We start from the raw sequence: 15022 nt of genomic DNA on the forward strand, positions 1-15022 counted from the left end.
CTTTCAATTGAATGCCAAGTTAAAAATCGGTTTTCTACTGCTTGAGTGTACTGAGTTTGTCTGTTTAATGCAAAGTGGTATAAATTTCCACAGTTTTGAAGCGTAGTAAGAAAAGGTACAGTATGTATTTTACAGAGGGAGTTTCAAGAAGACTTATATTAGTAGATCTCAGGTCACGTGCTGGGGCATAGATAGAAAGACATTCAGTGAGGTACACAGCTGGGACGTGCAGAGAGTTCCTCAGGGGCAGGGGTTCAAATGTAAAAAAAAAAAAAAAAAAAGGGCTATATCACCAAAGAGCTAAATTTACTTCTTTAAATACTTTACTAACTTTCGCGATTGTGTCATGACAACGAGACTATCTCCCAAAATCAAGTCGGACAAATAAATAGGAACAGTCTCTGACTTTCTTGTGATTAAATTGCTACTGTTTTGTGCATGCTCTCATGTTAATTTGAATTCAGCTTTTTACACAATATAATTGTTTATTAATTAATGTTGATAGGGGCACTTTTAAATAATTCTGAAAAAGGGCAGGGGCTCGAGACCCCCCTTCTGCACATCCCTGGTACACAGGTGCTAAGTCATTTAGAGCTTTAAAAACAAGTAAAATAATTTTAAAATCTATCCTAGAAGATACATGTACTTTTAAGCTACAAGACATTTTCAGACATCCATGTAGAAATATATGAGACACAGCTGATTAGTCTATCAAGCGAGATCTGACATTCAAGTGGTATTGAGATTGTCATGTTAATGTTAATGTTATGTGTAATTATATTTCCTAAAGGCAGCATATTCAGCATGAAAAGTATGTGGTCTTTACATGTTGCCTTGTAGAACTCCACAGCTAACTGATTTTTTTTTATGAGTGATAAACAAGAAGAAGCTCTCTATCTATCAAATATGACTATCCATTAAAACTATCCCTGAGAGACCCACCCAGTTTCTAAGATAATGGATCAGGATCTTGTAACCCACGTTGTCAAATGCACTAAGATCAAGCGAAGCCAGAATAGATATTTTATGTGCATCCTGAATAACCCTAAGGCCATTCCCAACAAGGAGCAGTGCTGTGCTATGGTTTGGTTACTATGGAAACCTAACCGGAATTGTTCAATTAGGTTGTTAGGTACAGTGCTTTGAAAAAGATTTCTCCTGTTTTTGTGTCATACAAAATTGCTTCAGAAATTAAAACAAAATTTAAGATAAAACAAAGGCAACCCAAGTAAACACAAGATACAGTTTTTAAATGAGAATGTTGTTTATTGAAGCAAAAAAGTTTTCCCAATACCAACTGGACCTGTGTGAAAATGTATTTGCTCCTGTAGTTACTAATTCCCCAAATCTATGAAACCGCATTCATATTGGGGTTCCGCTTGACTAGATGCAACCGGGCCTGATTACTGCAAACCCTGTTCAATCAAATCAACACTTACTGTAAATAGAACTTTTTCAAAAGCATGAAGTTGGTTAAAGGCCTTACCCAGTAACACATTGTGCCAAAATTTTAAGAAATTCTAGAAATGATGAGAAAGAAGGTGACTGAATTACATCAGTCTTGGAAGGGTTGCAAAGCTATTTCAAAGGCTCTGGGACGTCAAAGGACCACAGTGAGAGCCATTCCCAGAAGTGGCCAACCTTCCAAAATTCCTCCAAGAGCACAGTAACTACTCATCTAGGAATGACAAAAGGACATCAAAGGACCTACAGGCCTCTCTTACATCAACAAAGGTCACTGTTCATGACTCCATTATCAGAAAAATACTGGGTAAAAATGGCATCCATGGAGTGGCGAGACGAAAACCACTGCTAACCCAGAAGAACATTAAGGCTCATCTGAATTTTGCCAAAACACACCTTGATGATCCTCAAACCTTTTGGGAGAATGTTCTGTGGATTGATGAGTCGAAAGTGGAACTGTTTGGAAGACATGGTTACATCTGGCGTAAACCAAACACAGAATTCCACAAAAAGAATATCATACCTACGGTCAAGCATGGTGGTGGAAGTGTGATGGTGTGGGGATGCTTTGCTGCCTCAGGGCCTGGGCAATTTGCAATACTTAAGGGAAACTTGAATTCTGCTCTCTACCACAAAATCCTAAAGGAAAATGTCCGGTCTTCAGTCTGTAATTTGAAACTCAAGTGCAACTGTATTATGCAGCAAGACAATGATGCAAAGCATAGGAGTAACTCCTAGTCTTAGAAGTAAGTGAGAGATGGATCTCCAGTTATCAAAAGCATTTGGTTGCAATTATTGTTGCTAAATGTGGCACAACCATATTTTCCATTTAAGGGCCAATTTGTTTTTTTTTTCACATAGGTGATAGGTGTTGAATAACTTTTTTTTTTTTGCTTCAATAAAGTTTTTTTTTTTTTTAATTGTATTATGTGTTTACTCAGGTTGCCTTTGTTTTATGTTGTATTTTGTTTGAAGATCTAAAGCTATTTAGTATGAGATGCACAAAATCAGAAAAGTATTTTTTTTTCACAGCACTGTAGAAGGTATTCATTTAATTATTTAAATTCAATTTTCAACTTATAAATATTACTTAAAAAGGGAAGATTTGAGATGGGTCTAAAATGATTGACTATAGTTGAATCCATGCAACTCTTTTTTAACAAGGGCTTGATAATAAGCTTGAAATCACTTGGGATAACTCCAGTTGACGGGAAAGAGTTCACAAAATGATGCTGGTAGAGGGGCAAACTCAAGTCCCATTTTTATCTACAGGATTTTTATGTGCTCTATAGTCAGTAAGGGGAAAAAATTTCATAGTTGGCTGATCAGGTGGATTTCTGAGCTATGCTCTGTGTGATCAAAAATATTTTGAAAATGAGTTGCAAATTTTGATGGGGGATGACGTTAAAGTTTTCTATGTAATACTTTTGTGAGCTTCCTTTCTTATTGAACACAGGGGGAACAGTATCTGACTGTACCATTCCCAACTGTCAGGATGTGTTCCCCCTGCTATGATGGACAAATGTGCTATGATGGAGGTGGTGTTAAGACAAAGATAAAAGCTAAAACCTTGTATGCTGTTGTGTGTGGTTTTTTTTTTTGTTTGTTTGTTTGTTTGTTTGTTTTTAATCTTCCATTTCTCTGAAAGTGGCTTGTTGGGATGGAAAACCATCATATTTAGTTTACTCTAAACAGCTGAACTGAAGTGGACAACAGAGCTCTCTTGTAGCCAAATCACACAATTATAGTTATATGAGTGAGCCCACATTTCTTCCAAAAGTGTCAAAATGAAAACTCTCTCACAAATATAACATTATATATGGAAAGAAATAACAGTAGGTGTTCTGTTACCCCATTTTCAAAATATAACTAGACAGTCGTGAAATATGCCTTTCACTTCTGGAATACGTTCTACAGATAAAAGTCGTTAAACGTTAGTTTTGAGTCTTAGGGCTTTCCATAGTACCTCAGTGGTACGAGCACAGCATTTTGGGGGTGAGTTTGTCCACGCGCGCTTTTTTCTTGGTTTGGGCGGGGTGTGGCTAGAGGAAACCTATCCCGACGGGGAAATGGAGTTCGACACAAGACCTGTACGGTACATGTATGCAGTGCGCGGTACATGCAAACGCTACATTCAAAATCGCATACTACCCTACCCTACCAAATAGTATGTTCTCCTGTACTGCTACACTTATGGTGCCGTACTGAGATGAAGCACTACTGCCATCATCTGGCACAGTGTGCAAACAACAATGTTGATTGTCACAAGCTGGTAAGCGTATATAGAAAATAATCGATGTCCCGGTAGCATAAGAAATCTTGTGGGTTTACCTTTTCGCACCTTTAAGTATCTGCCTATATCATCCGTATCTGCGGTCTGTGCTCAGTCCTGTATATATTTCTCTCTCTCTATCACACACACACACAACTGAACGTGCACTGAGCTATTCCTGCAGCAGATGTCGAGAAGATACGGCTTCAAAAGGATCCATAAAGTGTAGGCCTACTCAAATCCTTATTCTTTGCTGTTCCTCAAGTACAATTATTATTTATTTATTTTTTTCAGAGTGAATCAAAGAAAAAAAATGTAAGTGTATTCACTGACCTCTGCTTTTTCTGGAAGGTCAAACTTCACATATTGCAATATTTCCTGATGTTATACATCTGATCTATTATGGATTAATTAAGTGTACTGTGTAACTTTAATTTTAGCCGTGTCAATGGCACTTGCAAGTGGAAATTCATTCTTATATCGTTTTGTAGTTATAAAATGTAAGCAACATCCCTTGTTGCTATTTTTATTTATATGTGCTTATGGTTTTACCTGCCTCTAGATTTCTTATGTTGTGTGTGTTGTCTGTTATTGTTTTATTTTGTCTGCATATTGATTTGTTTTGCCAGTGGAATTGAGAGTGCTTTGTATTCTGCAGAAGTGTATGAATAGGATACTTGAGGGCAGGGAGCTACAACATGGACCAGCTGCCAGATGACTCCATTATCACACACACACACACACACACACACACACGGAATTTGCCTCAGAAAGTCTGCCATTTGAGTAACACAGTGATGTTTCTATCACAAACCATGCCACCTTCAGAGTTGCAAATATAAAAATAGGAAAACATTCGATGAATATTTCAGGTCATTTGTGAACACAATAGTTTAATTTAGTTTAATTTAGCACATGTTCTTAAATCCAATTCATTGATGCCCTTTTCCTATCACCTGCATCAGCTCATTAGTAATTGTGCATTTGGGTTTCACTCACCTACAGCAGAGATAAAGATTGTACACAAGCTATACACCATCTCACACTACTGAATATAAACATTTAGTTATTTACTGATTAGAGCTGCCTATCAGTGTTTTGCATTCTTCACAAAGACAAAAATCATCAAAGCATGCATGAAATCTAATAAACATATAAAGAAATTTCAAACAATTGCTCTTGTCAGCTTCCTTTTGCTCAGTAATGTTAACAGATTGCAGTTTTATCTGAAGCCATCTCAACACTCTTTAGTTTTCTATTTGAACAGATGAGATGATTTGGAGCACATATGGCTGGAAAATGAACAGCCTCCAACAAATTCAACTCTCAGCAAGATGTTTGTACATACTCAGAGTAGGTCTGACCTCATAGGAAGGTTTTGTGTTAATTCACATTACTAGATAAAACATGTAAGGACACACAGAGAGGAACAACCTGTTTCTTGTGCATGCAACAACGAACATATCTCCCTGCAGGGTCTGCAGTTATCTCTGCAGATGATCCTTACAGCTAAGGATTTATTTACTTGCCATAGCTGTAGTGGACAGAAGTTCAAACGTTTCTGTTGAAGCAATAAAAAATTTTTAAAAACTTTTTTTTGTATCTTTTTTATTGTAAAAAATAAAATAAAACAAAATAAAAAATAAAAACAAAACTACATCGAACATATGGAAAACGGCCCCAAAAAGCAGATGAGGTTAAGAAACAGGCAGGGATACATTTACCCAAGAGAGCTGGTATACATTTACCCCAAAGCAAGTTCTTAGGCAGTTGTTTCTTTATTGCACAATGTGCTAGGTAAGATAATTTCTTCATCACATGAATGTCAATGATTTTCATATCAGCATCACATAATTTGTAAGCTTGATTGTCAGAGCATTGTGACTCCATGCCCAGTGCAGCTACTGCATTTCAGACCATTGAATCTGTGCTCACTCCTGACTGCAACTAATTTAGCACAAATTGAGTCCAGGATCAATATAGCTACAACATGCCCACTATCTGCTAGGGGAGAGGCAGCTATTAAAACCACCTGTCTCAGAGATTATAGATGGTATACTTAGAAAGTATGCCATAGATAGAAAATTACATTAGATGTGAGAAGACTACGAATAAATATATTTAACTCATATAAAAAGGCACAGAACTAGGTCTAAAACCCAATAATATGTTTTTTTAAATGCATTGAAGATATTTTCAATAAGGAGGAGAATGATTGAGCCCTTTTACCTTTTACCCTGAGCATTGTGTGTCTGGATTGTGTCCTGATAAGATCTTAATCCCAAGTATTTAACCTTGGATCTCTGGTTTGCCGGACTGAAGGCTGATAGCTGTATTGTGAGTTAATATGCAGATCAGCTGATTTTAGTTATTTTTTGAATGACAGTTGTATTTTTTCCAATTTCTTTTTGCTAACATGTTTTAAAATTGCCACTGTCAGAACATGCGCATCCCCTCATGAAGTGGAACAAAAACTGATGCAAATGCATCATGGGTGCATTTATATATATATATATATATATATATATATATATATATATATATATATATATACATACATACATACATACATACATACATATATATATATATATATATATATATATATATATATATATATATATATAAAACACATATATTTTACACAATATCCTCTGCATATAATCCTGATATTCAAGATGTCTACAATGATGAGGTGTAAATGGGGCCATTTTGTTTTGCCTCACTGTGATGGAGTAAGAGTATGTCAGAGTAGAAACAGAAAGAAATAAGATCTGTAGAAATAAAGGCTTTAAAAACATCACAATAGATACCAAGGCAGAGATCAATTTCATAAAGCTCTATATATGTAAAAAAAAAATGTTACCCTTATATTGAAAATATGTAAAGGGTGCCAAGGACATGGAATGCTTTGAACTGAAATATACAACTTGCAATAAAACTAACATGTAGCTTGAAATAACATATTTTATATGTATGTATGTATGTGTATATATATATATATATATATATATATATATATATATATATATATATATATATATTACACTGCATGATCCCAATATTTATTACAATTTTAAAAAATTACCTTTTATACAGAATTTAGAAATTCACAAAATAAATAAATGTGTGGCCATAAACTCAATTATATATCATATATATTTATATACTGTATATTCTGTCTTATATGACATTTGATTTATATAAAATTGATTAAGGAATAATGGAGAAATACTCTGCTTCTGTAGCAGATGATTAGGGAATCTGCCATTGTACTGTCTCTGTATTCAGTAAATATATAAAGGTCTAATTAAGTTTTCTCTTATGACAGGAAATGCCCATTTCCATAGTAGCACAACAAATCCTTTAGGAATCTTTGTAATATGATTTGAAAATAACCTGGTCTCAGCCATGTGGTTTTATAGGCAAAGTCTGTAGTCCACAACAACATTTTTCCATCAGCATATTCTCACACCAAATCTAAGATATATTTAAAAAAAAATAATTCCAACCATTTGTGCCAGTTACAGAAGGCACTCTTTCAGTCTGGACAGCAATAAACCACAGGCAAAGACTTCACCCCTTTTAAGTGAAAATATTCTTGAACCTACGATATATTGGGTTATTTTTGTTCCATAGCAGCTCTGTGTCAACACTTCAATGTGCTGTTGGCTCTGTTTTAGGTGGAGCATATTAAAAAATGCAGGTAAGTCTAAGGAGATGAAACATAATAAGAAACTGGCACATGGCAGAACAATCCCTGGTCCAATAAATGGCTGGTCTCTGATTACAGGATTGCATATTGGATTGAAGGTGATGCCACAGAGCCAGCCATTAGATCTTTATATCCCTTAATATTCAAATTTAAGCACAATATCACAATATTGTGAGTAAACAATTGTCCTCAGGTGACTATCACTGAATTATTTAAGCACAGTCTGCGGTCTCCTGACCTTGGTTAACTTTTTAGGTCTCAGAGAGCTCTGTTTTTACCTGGATGAACTGGGAAGTGGGTATTTGCACAGCAATAGGCACTTGCGGGCAATCTAGCAACTCTTTGGCTCCGGCAATTTCGCTCTTCACCTCCAGCTCTTCCACTGGGGTTAGACCTTCACTGGGGCTGCTTGCCAGCTCTGCCCCTGCCTCTGAGTGTCCGTTAGTAAGCTGGCACATGCCCTGGCTAGCAACACCAACAATCACAGTCCTATGGCCAAGCTCAGATGACTCCCCATCCGTCTCCTCCTTGTAGAATGGATTGCCATTGACCAGCGACTGCAGGAACTGTGGCTCCAGGATCTCCTCTTTTACCTGCAAGTTCTGAAGCTCTCCAGGCTTCAGCACAGTGGCAATGACAGTACCAGGCTGCTGCGCTACCACAGGCTGCCCATTGGCATTGAGTGTAACCACACGGGTCAGACCATTCAGAGAGTCACTGTTGGCCAGTACAGACAGGGGCACCGTTTGCAGTGTGACTGGTGCTCCTCCTTGCGATCCGGATGTAAGGACCATGGGAACAGTGGCAGGCATGTTAATGGCTCTGTAAAGACAGATACAGATAAAGTAAGCAGGAACTGTCATTAGAGACACACAGATCATCTGAAATTTAGTGAAGTTCCCAAAAATGTACTTTCCCAACTTTAATTCAATTAAATTTTTATAGTGTTTTAATAGACAATGTCACAAAGCAGATTTGCAGAAATCTGGATGTAAATCCAGATCCCTAGAGAGCAAACCAAGGGCAATAATGGCAAGACAACACAAGGAAGACACCCTGACTTGAAAAGGGATTCCATCCTCTTCTGGGTGACCCCAAGTAGTAGGATTATTACAGTATTACTCATATACTGAAAAGGTAAAGAGTACTACACATATTGAAAAGGGTAGAGTGTTCAGTATGATCATATTATGTACAGGAGTCTTGAGATTGGTAGGACGTGACAGTTTATCCAGGTAAGATTATCAGTTTAAGCAGGAATGGAAGTCTTATGGCCTCCCAGGAGCTACCATGTCTTCTCACTACATAACGTATCACACCACTTACTATTCAATCCGTTCTATTCATCATTTAGCAGTTTTACATTTCTAGAGCATAGCACTTGCCACATGCAGATATTTACAATATTAGGCATATTTACTAACAGTTTGTAAAAGATATAATCATTTTGCCTTTTCATTTAAGACTCTCAGTTCAGCAATATTTTGCCCTTTTTTTATTCCAATACACAAGTTAATAGAAACCCAGATATTTTGTTCACATCTGCTTTACTCACCTCATTGTGTGTGCAGGAGCAGGAACAGCAGCCCCCTGGTTTGGCTGCAGCACATGTACAGTCTGCAGCAGCTGCTCACTTTGTTTATATTTGGCATTCTGGTAGAGCACACTGGCACCTGGCTCCTTCTTCACTGCCTTAGTTTGTGCGTGGCCTGACCCTTTGCCCTGGGCACGCAATGCTCCGCGGCTCATGACACGACTGTGGCAGTTGGAGCGCTGACTGCCAAAACCAGGGCTGGAGTCTCCACACTGCCCATCATCTTCATCAATCACCACCAAGTCTGTAGGCATCTCCTTAAACTGGTACACAAGCCTCTGACCTTCAACTTTGGCAAGAATGCCCCTCTGGTAGTAATACCTAAGAAGACAAAATGACAAAGGAGAGAAAAGAGATCATGAAACATAGGACATTTTTTCACATTTGCTTTTGATTGGGTTGCTACAGCAGTTACCTGAGAGCCCTTCCCATGGTCTCATAGTTCATATCAGGCTTGTTCTTGTGCTTTCCCCACAGCTTGGATACAGCCTTGGAGTCCACTAGCTTAAAGATACCCTTCTCTCTCTGTGTCCACTTGATGTATTTGGGACATGTGTTTTTGTCTTGCAGCAAAGCCAGCAAAAACTCCCACAGATAAATCGTGTTACCTACGTCAAGAGAAAGATGAAAATGAAAAAAAAGGACTATTCAAACTACTATACATTTGCATATTTCACTTCGTACTCCTTGGGTTATATTTTAAAAATGGAATTAGAGGTGAAATTATAGTATTTCTGCTCATAACCTTAATAAATCAATTGTACTCCGGCCCTGAACTAGGCCTAGAATTAATTTGAAGGGTCAGGCAGGAGATTATTCTTGTTTGTCAGGTGCTTTGGCCAGAAGCAGCACAAAACTGCAACCCAGAGGAGTAGTGTAGAAGAGTAAGAAGCCACAAGGGGATGACATCATCATGCCCTCTTGCCCACTATGACTTTCATTTCACTCAGAAACAGAGCATTTTAAGTACCCTTCATCAGTTAAGCAGCCATGATTCAATCCCTCAAGAATGGATAGGTGACAACATCAGAGACACTGAGGACAATGAGGCATGGAAGACTAACTTTAGTATATGCATGTCTCCACCTCTGCAGCAGGATTTACCTTTTCCTTCTTTACTCTTTTTCTTCAGTGGGAGAGAGGGATTGGTGATGGGGGAACAAGGGCGCACCACCCTAGGTTTGCGCACTGCAAAAAGTGAAATAAAAATGATTAATCTCTTGCTTTATTAATCATAAAATTATATTATAAATCTCTTTATTAATCTTAATTCTTAATCTATCTCTCTAATTCTCACAATACTGTTTTTATCTTAATATAAAAACTTTCATGAACCTGTCTCACACACACCTAATACTTCAGCAGGGATTTCCTGCACCAGACAAATGTAGCTAAATTTATCAACTATTAACCAATAGAAGCTGTTTACTTTATTTGTAAAATTATATCTTCTTATTTGTGTGTTCTATTGGAAAAATACAAATTAGAGTATGGATTTACAACACCACCTACTGGAAAGTATGTGCTATTGTAGTACCTTTATTTTTCCTAGGTGGTTTGGATGGACTCTTCTGAGGAATCTCATCCATAGATGATGTTTCTTCATCCAGAGAGACATCTATGCAGTCAGCATTAAGTTGCTCCGGCCGCAAAGATATGTAGGTCAGGTCTGGATCCAGCAGAGATCCATATGTGTGAACTACACATTACCAAGTAAGACCAGTGTGTGAGCAAAAATCTAAATTAGGTATCCAAAAATGCAAACCAAGTTCTGATATGTAATTATTAAATATTAAAGAAGAATTAACATTATTAGCTTCCTTACAAAAACACAAAAAAACAAAATTTATGATACTATATCCTTACATTTTCTAGGGCTGCACGATTATGTCCAAAATGATAATCACGGTTATTTTGATCAATATTGAGATCACGATTATTTATCACGATTATTCTTTGATTTTAGGGACAACATATTTTTATTTCACTTTCACATTTAAATAAACAAACCACTGCATTCACCTCCATGTTGTGCTACATTCCTGCTAATCTACAAATCTTTGCATCAAATTAGACTGGTCCTTAAAGTGCATCATCTCGTAGAGGCAAAATATAAATAAAATTGTACCCAAAATATAGGATAAGTAAAAATAAAAATGCCATGAACCAAATGAAGATATACATCAAATATAACAATAAGCAACCAAATGAAACAATTTATGCCTATGCAGAAAAGGCAATAACAGTGTTTGCATGAGGAGAGACGCAGCCAAATCACCCAATAGAGTGGCACAGGGATGACGTCATTTGATACCGAAACCTGGAAGTTAGCATCACACCGGTTTCCTCGACAAAAACCCAATAGGATTTTCCCATAGGCTTTTGGATTATTGCAAAAAAAATAAGTTCTGTGATCAACAAAACTTTACAATATTAACACGTTTTGTCCATCAAGATAATTTTCACAAATTGACACAACTTTTATGAAGTTTGAAGCCTAAATACAATCACCAGAAATAAAAAGCTAACCATATGCTATAAACGAACTACACCACAGTCACTCAACTTCAACGTCACAATCACCAAGCTTCCGACTACTTTTACAAACGTGATTTCCATAATACGGATTTACTCTGTGGATGAATCTTCATCCACATTTTGTTTTTGGGAATTGTGCACAGCATACCTGAACCAGTTTATCTGCAAAGTTTTTTCTTGTTCGGCATGATGTCGTTTAATGTCCCCGACAACGTCTGTAGTCCCATTTAGCAACATGTTAGTGACATGATTTCCCCTTGCGCAAGCGCTGGAGCACGCAGCGTGCTCTGAAACCCGAAGCGAAGCTCGCAGCGCAAGCGCATGCTTCTGGGTTTTTTAGTGATATTGACTTTGTTTACTTTCTACATGTGCATTTGTTATGATTTCTGTCCTGTCTCCATCAGTGTATTGTCATTGGTTGCTTCCTTATGTGTCATCATTAGTCTCAGCTGTTTTGTGTTCCCCCTTAATTACGTTTGTTATTTAAACCCCTCGTGTCTCATTGTTTGAAGCAAAGTAATGCGTGAGTTTTCTGTGTACCAAGCATTTGTTCATAGTTTTACGTCACATAGTTTTGATCCTGTTCTCAACCTCATTGTTTGATTCTTGTTTAGCCTTATTTAGGCCTGTTTGCTGATCGCCTGACCTTTTGCCCGTTTTTGACCACTCTATTGTCTCACGCTTTGGATTTGTCTGCCTCTCTTCAATAAAGCTATTATCTGCACTTGCATCCATCCTAAACCTTCATTACGTGACAGGTAGCAACCGCCTTTCTCAATACACGTAAAAGCATTTAAAAAATCATGAGTGGGGTTTTAGTGGCGTATTTTATGTCATAAGTTGGCTGTAAGTTTAGGAAGTACTTGATTTGATCTGCAGTGGAGTTTTCTATGAGCACGGGGCGAACTTTAAACGTCAATATCGCAGTCGCTCATGTTCATGTAATCGTGGGCAGTCCAAATCGTAACCGAGATCAATATTCAATTAATTGTGCAGCCCTAACATTTTCACAAACTAAAGAGCATTCTTTAGGAAAAAAAATAGGCTCTTGAAATATTTTACATTAATTAAATATTATTCATGAGAATTTAATGTGCTGTGGATTCAAGAAACTCTAACATATCAAAATACACATGCTTAGACAACAGAAAATATATCATGTCATACTCATGCGTTTCTCATCCAGGATGTTATTGGGAGACTCCATATTCAGCAAAGCCTCAGCTGCCTCAATGGTCTCTACATTATCTTCTCCTCCAGAGACTGGAGTCTCTACTATAGCCAATGAAATAGGAGTTTACATTAGAGCTAAATCTGAATTTTATTATACAGGATGATCCTAACCAAATCTAAGGCCACAATATAACAAAATTATTTTTGATCGAAAAATTGAAAATATCACATATTGTGATATAAAAAAGATATTGGGTTGTTATGTAGTTAATTCTACCCCAACACTAATCATAACCAAGATGAAAAACAATTCCAGCTGAAATGATTTGTTATGACGGTCAGATAACATGTCAGACTCACCAGACAGCCCTACATTTCCCACCATAATGTTCTCCTCCACTACATCCTGCATGGTGTCTACCATGATACCATTGGTGACCTCATCAGCCTCCAACCCTGAGTACACTTGCATGAGGTCAGCAGCCGGCACCTGCTCCACGATCACCGCTGGAAACACAGATGGGTCATCCAGCTGCCAAACACACACCCAGAGCAATGCCATTAACCTATTAATCTATAATTACCAAATAAACAGTGCAAATATACTCATGTTAAAGCATAAGTATATATAAGTATACTCATGTATATTCATGTTAAAACAAGTATATATATATATATATATATACTTATATATAAGTGTATATATAAGTATACATACGAGCCTATACATACAGTTCTGTGAAAAAGAATTTGCCCCATCCAGATTTCTTCTGTTTTTGTGTATATCTCATACTAAATTGTTTCATAAATGAAAAGAAAACCTAAGATAAAACAAAGGCAACCTGAGTAAACACAAAATGCAGTTTTTAAATTGTGCTGGATAACTTTTTTTTGCCTCAATAAAAATAAATAAATAAAAACTGTATTGTGTGTTCACACACAATACAGCAACATAAAACAAAGGTTGCCTTTGGTTTATGTTGTATTTCATTTGAAGATCTAAAACTACTGGGTATGGGACAAAAACAGACAAAATCAGGATTAGGGCAAATACTTTTTTACAGCTCTCACGCATGCACGCGCACACACACACACATCGATCAACACAATATTTAAACCACTGACAGGTGAAGTGAATAACTGCTGCCTAATATATCCCACCCCTTGACAGGTGCCACTGTAACAAGATCATCATCATCGTCTCCAAAATAGCAGGTCTTTTGGGTTACATGGTACGTGGCTGAGGCGCGGTGGGTCGCATAACTGGACTAATCTTGTTGCACAGCCAGTGTCTGTCATAGAAATAATTTAGTATAATTACCCCAAAACTGTCTCACACGATTCCTTTCCCAAATTCCTTTCCCTTTCCTTTCTCCTCCTATTGCAAGATAACATGAGGTTTGTGATAGCATTTCATCTGTGTGCTCTGAAGTACAAGTCATTTATTATATTGGAAAAAAAGAGATACAGTGACTTCCCCAGTTTCAGCAATTTCTATTTGTATTGATGCTTTGTGCCAGTTTCCCCATAAGTGACGATTTTGTTCTCTTGAACACATGGGATGGAAACGGTGCTCATGGTTCACATGTTTTTCCGTTAGGGATTAAAGTTATAAGCAGGACATATCTCCTTGATCTGCATGGAAGGATTTTTTTTGTTTGTTTATTTAGTTTGTTGGGTTTTTTTTGCAAATTGGATATCTGTCCTCTAGGACAACCCCCCTTTCGTTTTTGGCATATCCAAAGTAATGGAACATTGATGATTTTAGTTTTCAGCAGTGGGTATGGAGATGCACTATGGGAAGAAGGCAAGCTGGCAGAGCAGTGTGATGCTCTGCGCAATGTTCTGTTGGGAAACCTTGGGTCCAGGCATTCATATGAATTACTTTGACACATACCACCTACCTAAACATTGTTGCAGATGAAGTACACCCCTTCATGGCAACGGTATTCACTAATGGCCTCTTTCAGCAGGATAATGCACCCTGCCACACTGCAAAAATTGTTCAGGAATGGTTTGAGGAACATGACAGAGTTCAAGGTGTGGACTTCTCTGGGGTGTGCTGGACAAAAAAGTCTGTGGAGGCCCCACCTCACAACTTTCAGGACTTAAAGGATCTTCTGCTAACATCTTGATGCTAGATACAACAGCATACCTTCAGAAGTCTTGTGGAATCCATGCCTTGATGGGTCAGAACTGTTTTTGTGACAAAAGCAGGACCTACACAATATTAGGCAAAGTGGTTTTAATGTTATGGCTGATCGGT

General features: G+C 37.4%; 1 protein-coding gene across 6 annotated transcripts in view; it reads right to left on the minus strand.

Moving 5' to 3' along the window:
- Positions 1 to 6767: 6767 nt before the first annotated feature.
- elf1 (E74-like ETS transcription factor 1) overlaps positions 6768 to 15022 on the minus strand; it is a 42564-nt gene continuing 34309 nt past the window's right edge. For all 6 annotated transcript variants that reach the window (XM_053630409.1, XM_053630410.1, XM_053630412.1 and 3 more), the window contains 7 exons: positions 13117 to 13288; positions 12751 to 12858; positions 10583 to 10744; positions 10150 to 10233; positions 9461 to 9653; positions 9007 to 9366; positions 6768 to 8273 (listed from right to left, as the gene is read on the minus strand). In XM_053630409.1, the coding sequence (XP_053486384.1) occupies positions 7703 to 8273; positions 9007 to 9366; positions 9461 to 9653; positions 10150 to 10233; positions 10583 to 10744; positions 12751 to 12858; positions 13117 to 13288 (1650 nt within the window). In that variant the 3' untranslated portion in view covers positions 6768 to 7702. The remainder of the gene's footprint in view (positions 8274 to 9006; positions 9367 to 9460; positions 9654 to 10149; positions 10234 to 10582; positions 10745 to 12750; positions 12859 to 13116; positions 13289 to 15022) is intronic.

This window comes from Ictalurus furcatus, chromosome 8 (assembly GCF_023375685.1).
Source record: "Ictalurus furcatus strain D&B chromosome 8, Billie_1.0, whole genome shotgun sequence".
Lineage (NCBI taxonomy): Eukaryota > Metazoa > Chordata > Actinopteri > Siluriformes > Ictaluridae > Ictalurus > Ictalurus furcatus.